Genomic DNA, 18,335 nt, shown 5'->3' on the forward strand with positions numbered 1-18,335 from the left:
GTAAAGCCTTCATCTCTGTAGAACAAGTATATAAACAGAGATACAAGAGCTCAGAGACAATAAGATGTGATATCAGTAACAAAGTATAAGAAAAAATAGTTATCAACAAAATGAAGGCCAAAATGGAAGCAATACAAAGAAAAACAGTGTTCAAAATATAAGGAGCTTAGAAGACAAAATTGAGAAAAGCTAGTAAATGTGTGGAAATAAAAGGAGACAGAAAGAAAATGATAGGTAAGAAAGAAAAAATTGAATAGTATACAGTTTTTGGATGACAGAAGAGTTAACTTTCTCACCTTTTATAACATCATCCAGAACTATCTAAAAAGTGGTCTATGGAATTTTTCAGATTGAGATTGTTATACATAGTGTTGGTCTCAAATGTGAAAGAACACAGGGAATATAGACAGCATCCCTGAGTCCATTCCTGAACTACTTAAAGACAAAATCCAGCCAAATGAATGACGATGGGAAACCTTGTGGCAGAAGAATTGATATTGTACTCAAGTCCAGAAAAGTGAAGTATATATCAGGTCCTCTGAAAAAGAAGGTTTTCCCAAGTTTATACCAGCCAGGTTATTCATCAAATGTAATGACAATATTCTCAAACAAATAAGAGTACAAGGAACATAACACCTCCTCCCACCTCCAGGGGCCCCCTTAAAAGCACTTACAAAGTTCACCTAATCTAGAGTTGAATCAAAATAAATCCCTAGGAAAGTCTCCAGCTTCTTAATATATTTCATGATTTTTCTTTCCCCCTTACTCTCAGGGAGATATTTTAAAATTTGGAATTTCAGGAACTTAAAGATATCTATTGTGGGAACAATATTTAAAGTTCAACAGTTTGTTTTACTTCATTTACTTTTTTATCTGTTCAATTCAAATTAATAACTTTTCAAAATACAATGGCATTTTATGATTCAATTCCTGTGAAGTTATTTCCGTTCTTATATTTGAATATATATGTGTTGACTGTGTCTAGAATGATGTTTAAAATAACTGATGTTTCAGATGGTATTTCTAGGTAGTAGCATGTTGAGATTTAAAATGGTTTCTATCTGTGCTGTTTTCTCTGTATTATTTTTATTATTGCTTGATTTTAAAATAATGAACACATATCATCTTATAAAAATGAGTCATTTAAGAAATAGAAGGCTTTCCTGACTTCCCCCCGCCTCTCCAACACACACACAAAGGCAGGGAATAGGTGTAGATTCTGAGTAAGAAAAAACACAAAGCCTACATTAAAACTAAGCCTTGATGACACTTATTTTTATTAATTGCATTCTTAATTTTTTTTACTCAGGTTATGCACATTCGGAAACTACTTCAGAAAATGGATCGTCCAAATGGTCTTTATCCAAATTATTTGAACCCCAGAACAGGGCGCTGGGGTCAGTGTAAGTATTCTAGTATACCTGAGGCTTTCTTAAAAAATTATTTGTCTGAAAACTCTTTGCTTGATGTTGTAAAAAGTACACTACATGGAGTTAGAAACCCTCAGTTAGAAACCCTTGTGGTCTGCTGGTGCTGTTCTTAGGCATGTTTCTGATCTCTCTTAGCTTCAGTTTTCCCACTTATAAAATGGAAATGTTAATAACATGTCTCCTAAGAGTATTTTATTTCCTGTATTGCTAAAATATAGTGTGGCAGTTTGAAGGTTGTACTTAAAAACTCTTATTAATAAATTATATCTTCATGTAAATAAAAGCACAGCTTAGGAGAGGGAGGTAGAGGAGGAGTATGAAAAACAAACGAGTATTTACTAGAAGGGGGGCAGTTGTTCTTGGATAAGCCATGTCTGTTCATTCATTTTAAGAAGAGGGCATCCTGGCCTTCATTATTTACCAGTCTCTGTGCTAAGTTCTTAGAAGAGATTGAGATGGAGAAAGAACATAGGGCTTGGCCTGAATTCACAGGCTGGCAGGATAGGCTGACACATAAATGTTACTGTACAGGAAGGAACCAATTGTTATATGAAACTGTGGTAAAAATGATTCCCTCTGCCTGAGGGGAAAGTATTTTGTTTAGGGAGAGGGTAATTTTTCTTATTAGAACTCATTTATTTTCGAAGGAATTGATTTTTAAAAGTAACAACTAATATTTCTGTGGAAATGTGGAACTTACAGAATTTTAGTAATTGTAGGTTTATCAATGCTATTCTCTTTTAAAAGTTAGGAAAACAAAAACAAATAATAGAGATTGCAACTTTGCCGCTAATAAAACATGATTCAGTTATTTTTGAGACTAATGAAATCATAAGTAGTAAATAAGAGACAAAAGTAATGATCATTTAATTTTAGTATTGAAAACACTGCTGATTCTGCCAGTAAGAAAATAAGCTGGTGTGAGTACCAAGAATAGGAAAACATTTGCCCTGGAATTGTCTTTTTGTTCCTTTCTAGGAAATTGTCTTTTATTTTATGAAAGGAAAGCAGATAGGTCAATATAATTATGTCTTTCATGGATCTGGGAATAGATCTCAATCTTCTTTGACTCTTTTTATACTTACTTTTCCTGTTTCCTGAAATTATTTACATATGACTCATTTTTCTCTTTATTTTGAAGAAGATAAAAGCTCTAATGCCTAGACTGAGTGGGAATGATATTTTCTGGAAAAACAAAACCCTGAGAGCTGCATTTCTAAAATGTAAAAACGTAGTTTTCTTATTTCAGATAAGAGTGACTGGATTGGATGTCTACTTAGTAATTTGGATGAATTCTATCAATCATAAATCTTTACCCCTGTGAGTTGTATTGAGATTTGAGAATATTATGATAAAATAATGATATAATAATATATATGAAAAATTATGTTCAGTTCCTGTCTTAGACTATATGCCAGTGTATATTCTATATGCCAGTGTATATTCTATATGGTATTACTATTTAAATGTAAAAGATGAAATCATAAAACTACTAAAAAAAGGGTTGAATATATAATCAGGAAAGCCTTTTCTAAGCATGTCACGTAAAACAGAAACTACAAAAAAAGATGTCAGTTTTCCTGTATATTATTGTTAACCTCTGTATTAGTCTGTTCTTATGCTGCTATAAAGAACTGCCTGAGACTGGGTAATTTATAAAGGATAGAGGTTTAATTGACTCACAGTTCCACAGGGCTGGGGAAGCCTCAGAAAACTTACAATCTTGGCAGAAGGGGAAGCAAACACATCCTTCTTCACATGGTGGCAGGAAGGAGAAGTGCCAAGCAAGGCGGGGAAAAGCCCCTTATAAAACCATCAGATCTTGTGAGAACTCACTCATTATCAAGAGAACAGCATGGGGGTAACATCTTCCTGTACCCACTCTCCAGAGTATATATATTTGTATGCTTTTTGAGCCAGCAACTCATTTCCAGCAATTTATTCCAAATAAATTTTCAGAGCTATATATTAAAGTTTATTTACAATAATCTTGGGGTTGTTTATAATAGGGATAATTTGGAAGCAATCTAAAGCAGTTCTATCTAACAGAACTTTCTGTAATGAGGAAAAGTTCCTATTATCTGTATTATCCAATACAGTAGTCACTAGCCACATGTGACCATGGAGCACTTGAAATGTTGCTAGTATGGTTGTGGAATTACATATTAAATTTTAATCTAATTAACTTACATTTAATTAGCTACTTGTAGCTAGTGCTTCTACATTGGACAGGGCAGTTTTTAAACGTCTTGTAATAGGGATTTGGTTAAATACATTTTGGCCTGTCCAGATATAGTATACTATGCAGCCATTAAAAGTTATATTTTAGAATACCTGACATAGATAAATGACATATCTAGAAAGATATTTAGAAAAGGAGAGGAAACACCATAGAAATAGAAACCAAAGTGTTATGTGTGGTTTTCTTTGAATTTGTGTTTTTATTTTCTCCTTTTCATTTACTGTTACTATCCAGATTTGATTATGAACATCTATTACTTTTGATGTTAGCTTAAAAACATTTTTAAATAAAAAGAGAATCCCATTTTCCATGCCAGTATAAGGATACTCAGAAAAGTAAATCACAGTTTGAGAATTGCCAGCCTTAAAATGATCAAAAGTACAGCATTGATGACATGGAGGCAGGAGAGTCACTTGAACCCAGGAGGTGGAGGTTGCAGTGAACCGCGATTGTGCCACTGCACTTCAGCCTGGGTGACAGAGCGAGACCCTCTCTCAAAAAACAAAATAAAACAAAACCAAATCCAAAAAACAGAACTCTTTCTCTTCAACGTTGTGTTGGGAAAACTGGATAGCCATGTGAAAAATAATGAAGTTGAACCCTTACTCTATATTATCTACAAAAATTAACTCAAAACAGATCAAAGACTCTAAATTTGAGAACCAAAACTGTAAAACTCTTAGAAGAAAATATAGGGGAAAATCTTCATGACCTTTGATTTGACACTGGATTCTTCAATATGACACCAAAGGCACAGGTAACAATACAAAAATAAAAGATAAATTGGATTTGATTAAAATTGAAAATTTTTGTGCATCAAAGCATACTATCTATGAGAAAGAAAGACGACCCACAGAATGAGAGAAAATATTTGCAAATCACATGTCTTTTAAGGGTCTATACACAGAATATATAAAGAACTCCTACAACTCAATAACAGAAGACAAACTACCTACAACTCAACAACAGAAGGCGAATCACCAAATTAAATAATGGGTGAGGACTTGAATAGTCATTTCTGCAAAGAAGATATGCAAATGGAAAATAAGTACATGAAAAAGATGGTTAACATTAAAATACAAATAAACTCACTGAGATACCACTTCACAGCTACTAGGAAGACTGTAATCAAAAGGATGAAAAATAAGCATTGGCAAGGATGTGGAGAAGTTGGAACCCTTGTACACTGCTAGTAGGAATGTAAAATGGTGCAGCTGCTGTGAAAACCTAGCAGTTCCTTAAAAAGTTAAACATAGAATTACCATATGACCCAGCACTTCATCTCCTCTATATATACCCAGAAGATTTGAAAACAGAGACTCAACCAGATACTTGTAGCCTAGTGTTCGTTACATTATTTATGATATCCAAAAGGAGAAAGTAACTCAAATGTCCAACAGATGAATGGGTAAACAATATGTGAGTATAAACATACAATGGACTATTACTCAGCCATAAAAAGGAATGGAGTTCTGATACATGCTATAATACAAACAAACCTTGAAAACATTATGCTAATCAACAAAAGCCAGTCACAAAAGGACAAATATTGTATGATTCCACTTATATCAAATATCTAGAGTTGTCAAATTCATAGAGACAGAAAGTAGATTAGAGTTGACCAGAAGCTTTGGATGAGAAGAAAGTGGAGAAGAAAATGGAGAGTTATTGCTAGAGTTTGTATTTGCAGTGATGAAAATTTTTGGAAATAGGTAGTGGGGATGGTTTTACAGCACTGTGAATATAATTAATGCTGCTGAATGGTACACTGTCAAAATAGTTAAAATGGCAACTTTTGTGTTATATACATTTCATCACAATAAAATTTACAACAAAAAAGATAACTTTTATTCCTCTGTTTTTTTCTCACAAAATAAATTCAAATTACTTTATAATATATTCACTCTCAGCAGTTTTTAATTTCAATGTTATAGAAAGAGCTATTCACTGGTTATTTTGGCAGAAGATCTTTAAAATCCTAGCGAGCTGCCCTGATATCCTTTTAGCAGCTGTAGTCCTTACAAAATTGTCCAATTTGTTCCTTTTAATGTTTTTGTATATTTTATATCAGCCTCTGAAAAGTATATCAAATTTTATTATTATCTTTGAGCTATATGCATCTGTCATATTTATAAATAGTCTGCAAAACAAACATTTAATTGAACTGAAATTTAACAATTCAGCTTTGGCTAACTGTATTATAATTAGAGTAATGATAATGTCTGTGACATGCACATAGCAATCACAGAGAATAATTACTGGTAATTACCTTCAGGAAAAGTACTTGGCAACAGATGTAAAAGAATATAGCAAGAAACCTAGATTTAAAGGCAAATTACTAGTTTTTTTTTCTTTTCTAAAACTTTTTTTTTTGCTAGTTTTCTAAGCACAATACTTAGCCTATGTCATTTAATGATTAAAGTGAAGAAAATATAGGAAATCAGTCATTACTGATTCATTGTTTTATATTACTAAATTTATAATTGTGGAAAAAACAAGAATGGACATGTTATGCCCCTTTGAGTTAGAAAATGAATTGATTGTCTTGCTTAATAATTTAGATAATTTATTTAACTTCTCTATGCATCTTTATCTGTTCTCATTGTACTTATTTAATAGAAAATTCATGTGGATCATATTTATAATACGTTTGAAAATGCTTCAAATTAGTTTTTATTCTAGAATTTCCCATAAGAAGACTTCAAGAAATAGCTTCTGTTAGAAACCTGCCATTAACTGTATAACATGTTGAAATAAATCATATGAATCATTGCTATTTAGGAGTATTTTATAATATGTTAATCAATTTCTGAATATCAAAAGGACCTTAGAGTGACATGGTTTATCAAATTTGACATGTAGGCATATACTCTACAGGAAAAATAAGTAGCTTCAAGTTCCTTAGTGGTATTCTTTTGCTTTAATGTAATTTCAGATGGTCTGTAAAGCAAGGTGGACAGAATTCTCACTTGAGAAGGTTTTTTTTTTTGTTTGTATATTTTGTTTTTATTGAAGATAATTGACAAGAAAATGTAAATTCTCTGTTCAATAATAAGGTTAATTTTGTTTTAATATGATTTGTTATTATAACATTTCTAATTCACATTCTTCCTTTTGCACTCAGTGAATATATATACTCTGTTAAAAGTTAAACAAGGCATATACCATAAGGTGTCATATTCAGATACTGACAAGAAACCGGATCAGGTTTTGAGAAAACTAATGAAGGAACAAGATTAGTTTTATTCTGTTAAAACTGTCTATAAAATACATTGTAATAAATAGGCTAAATTAGGAAAAGGAAAGGCTTACAGCAGAAGGACATACTAGAAAGCTAATATAATACGGATCTGGATCTAGGATAGCTGTCTGTGGGAGTGGTAGTCATCATAGATTTTATCTTTTCCTTTGTATCCTACATTCATTCTTCACTAAGTCTTGTCAGTTCTGACTATTTCTGAAATATTCGTTTCCCCATTTTAACTGCACCTTTTTCCATTTGGAATACCTTCCGCCTTCTCTATGTCCTCTTATCAATAAATTCCTACCTACTCAATGAAAACAGAAAAAGAAAATCCTAAGTTAAATAAACTATTTAAATATAGTAATCTCTCTTGCAACCACCTGTTAGGGAAAAGGAAAAATATTAGGATATATATATAAATACCCATTAAAAGATTAATATCAATTTTATGTGTGATAGTATTATAGGAATATATTTTCTCTACAGGATGTTTGCATTCATTAATTTCACTGATACTAAATATCAACCACTGTTCCAGATGCTAGGTATATAGATGTGAACAAGTAGACAGTGTCCCTAATACCCTTGGAGAACTTACATTCTGCTGGAGAGATATGAAATAAACAAATACATGATGTGATGTAATATAATGGTAAGAATTTCTTTTTTCTTAAAGCACTTTTAGTTTCTAGGACAATACATTCTTTTGCTTTTCTCATAGCCTTACTTAGCTTCATGCTTCACTCAGTCTTTTTATTATTATTATTAGTTTTCTCCTTTACTCCTAGCCTCTTAGTGTTGGAATGCCTTAGAGCAAGCTTGCCCAACCCAGGGCACTGGATGGCTTTGAATGCAGCCCAACACGAATTGATAAACTTTCTTAAAACATGAGATTTTTTTTTACAATTTTTAAAAAGCTCATCAGCTATCATTAGCGTTAGTGTATTTTATGTGTGGCTCAAGACAGTGCTTCCAATGTGGCCCAGGAAAGCCAAAAGATTGGTGGACAACCCTGCTGTAGAGGTCAGTCCTCCATTCTTTCTTCTCTCCAGTGTCATAGTTTTAAATACCATTTACACGCTGGCATCTCTCAAATCTAGAACTCTAGTCCTCACCTTGTCCTTGGCCTCTGTACTCATATATCCAATTATCTACTTGACATTTTTACTTAAATATCTTATAGATACCTGAAACTTAATATATCTGTAAATGAGCTCTTCCTAATAATTCTGTCCACCTCAAAACCTGTTATTCCTCCAGTCTTTCTCATTTCAGTTAATGGCAGGTCTATTCTTGCTCATGCCATAAATCTTGTTGTCATCCTTTACTTCTTTATCTCACACCCCACTCCAGTTTCTCAGCAAATTCTGTTCTGTCTGCCTTTGAAATATGACTAGAATTCAATTGCCGCTACCCTGAGCCAAGTCACCATCTCTTGCCTGGATTGTTATAATAGCATCCTAATTGGCCTTTCTGTTTCTGCCTCTGCCCCTTTCAGTCTATTCCTAATACAGGAGCCAGTAATTTTTTACAAAGTAAGTCACATTATGCCATTTTATTCAACTCTTCATTACTTTTCATGTCAGAGTAAAAGCTAAAGTCCTTTTGGGGCCCTGTGATCTGGCTCTTATTATCTCTTTTCCTTCATTTATTCTTCTCCAACTACATTGGCCTTCTGTCACTTGTTGAATCCATTAGGCACTTCACCACCACAGAGCTATTGCAGCCACTACTCCCTTTGCTTGGAATGATTTTTCGAGAGATATTCACATAGCTCAATCCCTCACTTTCTTCAGGTTTTTTTACTCAAAAGTTACCTTTTCAATGAAGTCTTCCCTGGTCACCTTACGTGATAGGCGGAAGTACAGAAAATTGAAAGACATGTTTTATAGATTTCTTCCACCGAGTGGTCCATATTTTCTCTGTGAATTAGAAGGCATTTAACTGCTGATAGCAGAGAAGGTAGAGCAGTAGGGGACTTAAGACAAATAACAAATATCTTCTTCAGGAAATAGGAAAGAACATTAATGAAGGAGTTATAGAAAAGTTGACAGGCAGTGTTGAGGCTCATGTTGATGGTGAAAACGGTAAATTTGGAGGTAATAGTAAAACAGACTGACAGCTGGGCTGATCCACAGTTGATGTTTAACTGGCTGGGTACAACAGGAGAACAGTGGAGTAAAGGTCTTGAATGGTTGGACAAGTGGGATTACCTGTTGCTTCCTTTCGTATTCAACCTGACTGCATAGGATCCAAACTTATTTGAGAATATATGTATGTATACTTTTCTCTTTCTATTTTATCTAACAAATCCCAAAACTCGTATCAACCCAGCCACCTACTTTTCCCATTTACGTACAGAGTCAACTAAGCATTGCTGGTGAAAATAACAGTACAGATTAAAGTTACCATAAACGTACAATTTCCAGTTTTATGTGGATCACCAGTATTCCATGAGTTTTTTTTTTTTACTTTGATCAATTTACTTTCCTATTCTTTACTCTCCTTAAGTTTTCTATGTAACCCCTCTATCCATCTCCAGCTCTTATTTTGACCATTTCTTTATTCTCAAGTTCCTAGGCAATTTTAGTTTAGATATATCTTTAGTAAAAATAGTATTTATATAGATTTTAAAAATTTCAGTTTGAGAGTCTCAGTGTTTTAAAAACTAAGTCAAAACAACTAAATTGGTGGAGGTTACTGATAGATTTGGACTAATTCCAAATATCCTTTGGTTTTGTTTATTTTTGAAAAACTGCTTTATTAAGATACAATTTACATATAATAAACTGTACATATTTAAAATGTACAACTTGGTGTTTTAAAGTAGGTGTACACCTATGGAAATCATGATCACAATCAAAATAGTGAACATATCTATCACCCTTTTCCTCATACCCTTTCATGTTCCTTCTCTCAACCTCCTCCCTTCCCCCTCCCCCAAAACAACTACTGATCTGCTTTCTGTCATTAAAGCTTGGGTTGCCTTTTCTAGAATCTTAGATAAATGGCATCCTTTATTTGTACTCTTTATGTGGCTTCTTTCAGCGTAATTATTTTGAGATTGATCTATGTTGTGTATATCAGTAGTTCTGAGTGGAATTCCACTGTATGGAATACCATAGTTTGTTTATCCATTCTCCTGTTGATGGACATTTAGGTTGTTTCTGGTTTGGGGCTATTACAAATAAAGCTGCTATGAACACTGACTTACACACCTTCATATGTTCTCACTTCTCTCGGGGAATACTTAGGAATAGGCTGCTTTTATCAAATAGTAGATGTGTATGTTTAACTTTTTAAGGAACTACCAAGTTGTTTTCCAGAGTACATATACCATTTTACATTGCTATCAGTAGTGTTTCTCCATATACCTGCCAACACTTGATATGATCAGTCTTTTAGTTTTAGCCATTTCATTTCATTTTATTTTCTTTTTTCTTTTTTTAAAAATTGTACTTGAAGTTGTGAGGTACATGCGCAGAACGTGGTTTGTTACGTAGGTATACACGTGCCATGGCGGTTTGCTGCACCCATCAACTCATCATCTACATGAGGTATTTCTCCTAATGGTATTCCTCCCCTACCTCCCCACCCCCTGACAGGCCCCGGTGTGTGATGTTCCCCTCCCTGTGTCCATGTGTTCTCATTTTTCAACTCCCACTTAGGAGTGAGAACATGCAGTGCTTGGTTTTCTGTTCCTGTGTTAGTTTGCTGAGAATGATGGTTTCCAGCTTCATCCATGTCCCTGCAAAGGACATGAACTCATCCTTTTTTATGGCTGCATAGTATTCCATGGTGTATATGTGCCACATTTTCTTTATCCAGTCTATCATTGATGGGCATTTGGATTGGTTCCAAGTCTTTGCTATTGTGAACAGTGCTGCAGTAAACATATGAGTGCATGCATCTTTATAGTAGAATGATTTATAATCCTTTGGGTGTATACCCAGTGATGGGATTGCTGGGTCAAATGGTATCTCTGGTTCTAGATCCTTGAGGAATCACCACACTATCTTCCCCAATGGTTGAACTAATTTACACTTCCACCAACAATGTAAAAGCATTCCTATTTTTCCACAACCTCTCCAGCATCTGTTGTTTCCTGACTTTTTAATGATCGTCTTTCTAACTGGTGTGAGATGGTATGTCCTTGTGGTTTTGATTTGCATTTCTCTAATGACCAGTGATGATGAGCTTTTTTTCATATGTTCGTTGGCTGCATAAATGTCTTCTTTTGAGAGGTGTCTGTTCATATCCTTCGTCCACTTGTTGATGGAGTTGTTTTTTTCTTGTAAATTTAAGTTCCTTGTAGATTCTGGATATTAGCGCTTTGTCAGATGGATAGATTGCAAAAATTTTCTCCCATTCTGTAGGTTGCCTGTTCACTCTGATGATAGTTTCTTTTGCTGTGCAGAAGCTCTTTAGTTTAATTAGATCCCATTTGTCAATTTTGGCTTTTGTTGCCGTTGCTTTTTGTGTTTTAGTCATGAAGTCTTTGTCCATGCCTATGTCCTGAATGGTATTGCCGAGGTTTTCTTCTAGGGTTTTTATGGTTTCAGGTCTTAGGTTTAAGTCTTTAATCCATCTTGAGTTAATTTTTGTCTAAGGTGTAAGGAAGGGGTCCAGTTTCAGTTTTCTGCATATGGCTAGCCAGTTTTCCCAACACCATTTATTAAATGAGGAATCCTTTCCCCATTTCTTGTTTTTGTCAGGTTTGTCAAAGATCAGATGGTTGTAGATGTGTGGTGTTATTTCTGAGGCCTCTGTTGTGTTTCATTGGTCTATATTTCTGTTTTGGTACCAGTACCATGCTGTTTTGGTTACTGTAGCCTCATAGTATAGTTTGAAGTCAGGTAATGTGATGCCTCCAGCTTTGTTCTTTTGGCTTAGGATTGTCTTGGCTATATGTGCTCTTTTTTGGTTCCATATGAAATTTAAAGTAGTTTTTTCTAATTCTGTGAAGAAAGTCAATGGTAGCTTGTTGGGGATAGCACTGAATCTGTAAATTACTATGGGCAGTATGGACATTTTCACGATATTGATTCTTCATATTCATAAGCATGGAATGTTTTTCGATTTGTTCGTGTCCTTATTTCCTTGGGCAGTGGTTTGAATTCCTGGACACATACACCCTCCCAAGACTAAACTAGGAAGAAGTCGAATCCCTGAATAGACCAATAACAAGTTCTGAAATTGAGGCAGTAATAGTCTATGAACCAAAAGAAGCCCAGGACCAGACAGATTCACAGCCAAATTCTACCAGAGGTACAAAGAGGAGCTTGTACCTACCATTCCTTCTGAAACTAATCCAAACAGTAGAAAAAGAGGGAAATCCTCCGTAACTTATTTTATGACATCAGGATCATCCTGTTACCAAAACCTGGCAGAGACACAACAAAAAAAGAAAATTCCAGGCCAATATCCCTGATGAACATCGATGCAAAAATCCTCAATAAAATACTGGCAAACCGAATCCAGCAGCACATCAAAAAATTTATCCACCATGATCAAGTCGGCTTCATCCCTGGGATGCAAGGCTGGTTCAGCATACACAAATCAATAAACATAATCCATCACATAAACAGAACCAATGACAAAAACCACGTGATTATCTCAATAGACGCAGAAAAGGCCTTCGACAAAATTCAACACTCCTTCAAGCTAAAAACTCTCAATAAACTAGATAATGATGGAATGTATCTCAAAATAATAAGACCTATTTATGACAAACCCACAGCTAATATACTGAGTGGGCAAAAACTGGAAGCATTCCCTTTGAAAACTGGCACAAGATAAGGATGATAAGGATGCCCTCTCTCACTACTCCCATACAACATAGTACTGGAAGTCCTGGCCAGGGCAGTCAGGCAAGAGAAAGAAATAAAGGGCATTCAAATAGGAAGAGAGGAAGTCAAATTCTCTGTTTGCAGATGATATGATTGTATGTTTAGAAAACCCCGTCGCCTCAGCCCAAAATCTCCTTAAGCTGATAAGCAACTTCAGCAAAGTCTCAGGATACAAAATCAATGTGCAAAAATCACAAGCATTTCTGTACACCAATAATAGCCAAAATCATGAGTGAACTCCCATTCACAATTGCTACAAAGAGAATAAAATACCTAGGAATCCAACTTACAAGGGATGTGAAGGACCTCTTCAAGGAGAACTATAATTTTAGCCATTTTAATAGATGTGTAGTGGTAACTCATTTTGGTTTTAATTAGCAGTTCCCAAATGACTAACGATGTTGAACATCTTTTTTATATACTCTTTGCTATCCATTTATCTTCTTTGATGAATTATCTGATCAAATCTCTTGTCTACTGCCTATTAAAAACATTATTTTCTTAATTGTTGAGTTTTGAGATTTCAGTATATATTCTGGATACAATTCCTATATCAGATATATTCTTGGAAGGTATTTTCACCCCATCTTTTAATTCTCTTAATAGTGTTGAAAAGCAGAAGATTCTAATTAGGAAGTCCATTTTTCCAATTTGCTTTTTATGAATTATATTTTATGTCATATCTAAGAAATCTTTGCCTAACTCAAGCACGCCTAACCCAAGCACACAAAGATATCTTCCTATGTTTTCTTCTAAAAGTTTATAGATTCAGGTTTTATATTTACATCTGTGAGACATTTTGAGTTGATTTTTCTATAGGGATCAAAGTTTATTTTTTTTACATATAAATATTCTATTATTTCAGCATCATTGGTTGAAAAGGCTTTCCTTTTTTCACTGCATTGCCTTTGCAGCTTTGTTAAGAATCAGTTGTACATTTAAGTGTATGTTTATTTTTGGACTCTATTCTGTTTGTTATTAAATCTACACAATCAACACAGTGTACACCATCCTGTTTTGATTAGTGTAGATTTATTATAAATGAAGTCAAATAGTGTTAGCCTTCCAAATTTGTTCTTTCTCAATAGTCGTTTTTGCTCTCTAGGTCCTTTGCATTTTCTTTCTTTCTTTTTTTTCTTCTTCAACTTTTATTTTAAATTCTGGGCTACATGTGCAGGATGTGCTTGTTACATAGGTAAACGGGTGCCATGGTAGGTTGCTGCACAGATCAACCTATCACCTAGGTATTAAGCCCAGCATCCATGAGGTATTCTTCCTGATGCTCTCCCTCCCCCTATACCTCCAAACAGGCCCCAGTGTGTGTTGTTCCCCCATGTATCCATGTGTTCTCATCATTCTGCACTCACTTATAAGTGAGAACATATGGTGTTTGGTTTTCTGTTCCTGTATTAGTTTGCTGAGGCTAATGGCTTCCAGCTCCAGCCATGTCCCTGCAAAGGACATGATCTTGTTCCTTTTTATGGCTGAATAGTATTCCATGATGTGTATGTACCATATTTTCTTTATGCAGTGTATTATTAATGGGCATTTAGGTTGATTCCATGTCTTTGCCATTGTGAATAGTGCTGCAGTGAACATAAGCTTGCATATATCTTCATAATAGAATGATTTATATTCCTTTGGGTATATATCCAGTAACAGGGATTACTGGGTCAAATGGTATTTCTGCCTCTAGATCTTCAAGGAATCACCACACTGTCTTCCACAATGGTTGAAATAATTTACACTCCCACCACCAGTATAAAAGCATCCCTTTTTCTCTGTAACCTCACCAGCATTTTTTATTTTTTGACTTTTTAATAATCATTCTGACTGGTGTGAGATGGTTTTTCATGGTGGTTTTGATTTGCATTTCTCTAATGATCAGTGATGTTGAGCTTTGGATCAGTTTGATCAATTGATCAGTTTGGGATTGATTTTGATTCAATCATTATTCTTATTGTGCATTATTATTTTTTTTTTTTTGCCTCTGCATGCCTGGTAATTTTTGACTAGATTCTATGTGCTGGATATTTTTTTATCCCTAGAAATCTTCTTGAACTTTGCTTAGGGTTACAGTTAAGTTACTTGGAAATAATTTGACCTGTTTCTTGTTTTGCTTTTAGGATTTTTTAGGTGAATCTGGTGCATTGCTCAGTGAGGCAAGATCTTCCTGAGTACTATACTAAATGTCCTGTGAATTATGAATTTTTCTTGTCTGGCTGGTATGAACATCCACTGTTCCCAGTAGGCTCTTTGTAAGCACAGGCAGTGTTCCCACCAGTCCTTTCATGTGGTTCTTTCCATTGTCTCAGTTAGTTTCTTCACATGCAAGTGCTGCTCAGTACTCTGCTTAATACTCAAGGGAGATCCTTTGCAGATCTCTGGGGTTCTCTTTCTTTGCACATCTGTTCTCTCTGGTATACTATCCTATAAACTGTAGCTTCCCCAGTCTTTCCAGACTCAGCCTTATTTCTGAAACTTAGAGAGTCCATAGGTCTGTGCCTTAATTTTTTCTCTCTGTGCCTTTGCCTGAAAATTTTCTTGATGCAGTAATTTACAGGCAATAATGGGACTCACCTTGTTTGTTTTCCATCATTTAGCGATTACTATCCTCTGTTGTCTGATGTTCATTGTCTTGAAAACCAGTGTTTCATGTATTTTGTCCAAAGTTTTTGGTTGTTTTAGGTTTCAGGCTAAGCTCAAGTACCCATTACTCTATTTTAGCCAGAAGCACTTTTTTTAAAAAAAGTCAATTCCTATTATGTTATTTTTCTTCCTATTTACTGGGCATTCTTAAAATATCCTACCCCATGCTGCCTCATTTTTTTACTCATTTGAGTATTTGCATATATGTATATTTCCATCTTTTTCTAACAGTTGCCCTTGAATTTTAACTTATATCTTGTTTATATTTTTTCTAACAACATCTAGACTTAATCATTACTGTATCTTCCCTCTGAACAACATGAAAACTTGTGTACTTTCACTACCCCATTGCCTAGCCTTATCATGAACTTGAGGTTCAAAGAGTTAATCCCTCTGTTCATTATTGCTTTTTGCACACTCCATTCTATCCTCTTAGATTTTTTGCTTTAATTTTTAGAACACTTCCTCTAGGAGTTCCTAATGGTTCGTTACCTACACCTTTCCCTCAACCCCACCCAGATGACCTAAGTCAAGATGAAAGAAAAGATCCTTCTGCAAGAAATCTCTTTACCTATCAACTCATTTATTTGCCCACTTGATCTTCTGTTTCTCCAGTCTCAGAGAATCCAGCATCCACTGTTCTGCCCAGTATTTATCCATTGACCTGTGCTCTGTCTGGATCCTATCTTCTCTCAACTCTTGAACTTTTTCTTTTTTGGTGTTTGCATTTACTTATGCTATATTAAACTTCTTGGTTCCTTTCTCATAGCCAGTAGGTTCCTCTCTCTACTTCAACTGTTTTTCAATGCCATAGATTCCTTCTGGCAAATATTCTGTACCTCTTCTTCATGTCTTGGTAAAGCCTATTTAAAAAAAAAAAAGGAGTAGTCTATTTTTCTTGTTTGCCTTCTGTTCACTTCTCAATACATTGCATTCTGGGCTCTGCTCCCCATCACTTCACTAAAAATAATTTGACCCTCTTACTGTCCTATAGACTAGTCCAAAAAAAGGACAACGTACTAGGTATTGCTGTATAACAAACCCCTCTAAAATTTAGTAGCTTAAAACAATTTTTTATTTCTCTGGAATCAACAGGTTGCCTGAGTGATTGTGCTGATCTGGCTTGGGCTTTGCTTATCTTATCTGGGTTTGTTCATGTGTCTGCAGGTAGATGACAAGTTGGCTGAAGGCTAGCTTGGCCCCACTGGGGAGGACTCAGCTCTGCTTCATGTGGTCTCATCATCTATCAGGAGATACCATGCTTTTTACATAGCAGTGACAGTTCCACAAAAAGAAGTGGAGCATGCAAGGCTTCTTGAGGCTTAGGATTGAAACTGGCACACTGTTACATTTTACCAGATTCAGTTAAACAAAGCAAAATGCAAGGCCAGTCCAGTTTCAAAGGATGGAAATTTGTTTCATGTTCTTTACACAGCTTCTTAAATGTTGATATTCCTAGAAATTTTTCTTCTAACCCTTTCCATTTTGCCTCACCAACCTCATCTCTTTTTACAGGATGACAAAATTTGCCCTATATATTGGTGACATCCAAATCAGCAATTAGCAAACTATGGGAGACCAGCCTGTGGCCTGTTGTTATATGGCCCACTAGCTTAGAATGGTATATATATATGTTCTAGGGTACATGTGCACACGTGCAGGTTTGATACATAGGTATACATGTGACATGTTGGTTTGCTGTACCCATCAACTCATCATTTACAACTCATCGTATGTCTTTACAGTAGCATGATTTATAATCCTTTGGGTATATACCCAGTAATGGGATTGCTGGGTCAACTGGTAATTCTAGTTCTAGATCACTGAGGAATTGTGACACTGTCTTCCACAATGGTTGAACTAATTTACACTCCCACCAACAGTGTAAAAGTGTTCCTATTTTTCCACATCCTCCACAGCATCTGTTGTTTCCTGACTTTTTAATGATTGCCATTCTAACTTGCGTGAGATGGTATCTCATTGTGGTTTTGATTTGCATTTCTCTGATGACCAGTGATGATGAGCATTTTTTCATGTGTCTGTTGGCTGCATATACAGACATATATATATGTCTCAAAAGAAGACTGTTTTGAGAAGTGTCTGTTCATATCCTTTGCCCACTTTTTGATGGGGTTGTTTTTTTTCTTGTAAATTTGTTTCAGTTATTTGTAGATTCTGGATATTAGCCGCTTGTCAGATGGGTAGATTGCAAAACTTTTCTCTCATTCTGTAGGTTGCCTGTTCACTCTGATGGTAGTTTCTTTTGCCATGCAGAACTTCTTTAGTTTAATTAGATCCCATTTGTCTATTTTGGCTTTTGTTGCCATTGCTTTTGGTGTTTTAGTCATGAAGTCCTTCCCATGCCTATATCCCGAATGGTACTGCCTAGGTTTTCTTCTAGGGTTTTTATGGTTTTAGGTCTTAAGTTTAAGTCTTTAATCTATCTTGAATTAATTTTTGTATGAGATGTAAGGAAGGCATCCAGTTTTAGCTTTCTACATATGGCTAGCCAGTTTTCCCAGCACCATTTATTAAATAGGGAATCCTTTCCCCATTTCTTGTTTTTGTCAGGTTTGTCAAAGGTCAGATGGTTGTAGATGTGTGGTGTTATTTCTGAGGCCTCTTTCTGTTCCATTGGTCTATATATCTGTTCTGGTACCAATACCATGCTGTTTTGGTTACTGTAGCCTTATAGTATAGTTTGAAGTCAGGTAGCGTGATGTCTCCAGCTTTGTTCTTTTTGCTTAGGGTTGTCTTGGCAATGCAGGCTCATTTTTGGTTCCATATGAACTTTAAAGTAGTTTTTTCCATTTCTGTGAAGAAAGTCATTGGTAGCTTGATGGAGATGGCATTGAATCTATAAATTACTTTGGGCAGTATGGCCATTTTCATGATATTGGTTCTTCCTATCAATGAGCATG

The 18,335-nt window shown here is 35.0% G+C and overlaps 1 protein-coding gene across 1 annotated transcript in view; it reads left to right on the top strand.

Moving 5' to 3' along the window:
- The window catches only part of MAN1A2 (mannosidase alpha class 1A member 2), a 157,300-nt gene that overhangs the window by 95,897 nt on the left and 43,068 nt on the right, over nt 1-18,335 (top strand). Inside the window, exon 8 of the mRNA XM_513685.8 lies at nt 1,310-1,403. Coding sequence (XP_513685.2) covers nt 1,310-1,403 — 94 coding nt within the window. The remainder of the gene's footprint in view (nt 1-1,309; nt 1,404-18,335) is intronic.

This window comes from Pan troglodytes, chromosome 1, assembly GCF_028858775.2.
Source record: "Pan troglodytes isolate AG18354 chromosome 1, NHGRI_mPanTro3-v2.0_pri, whole genome shotgun sequence".
NCBI lineage: Eukaryota > Metazoa > Chordata > Mammalia > Primates > Hominidae > Pan > Pan troglodytes.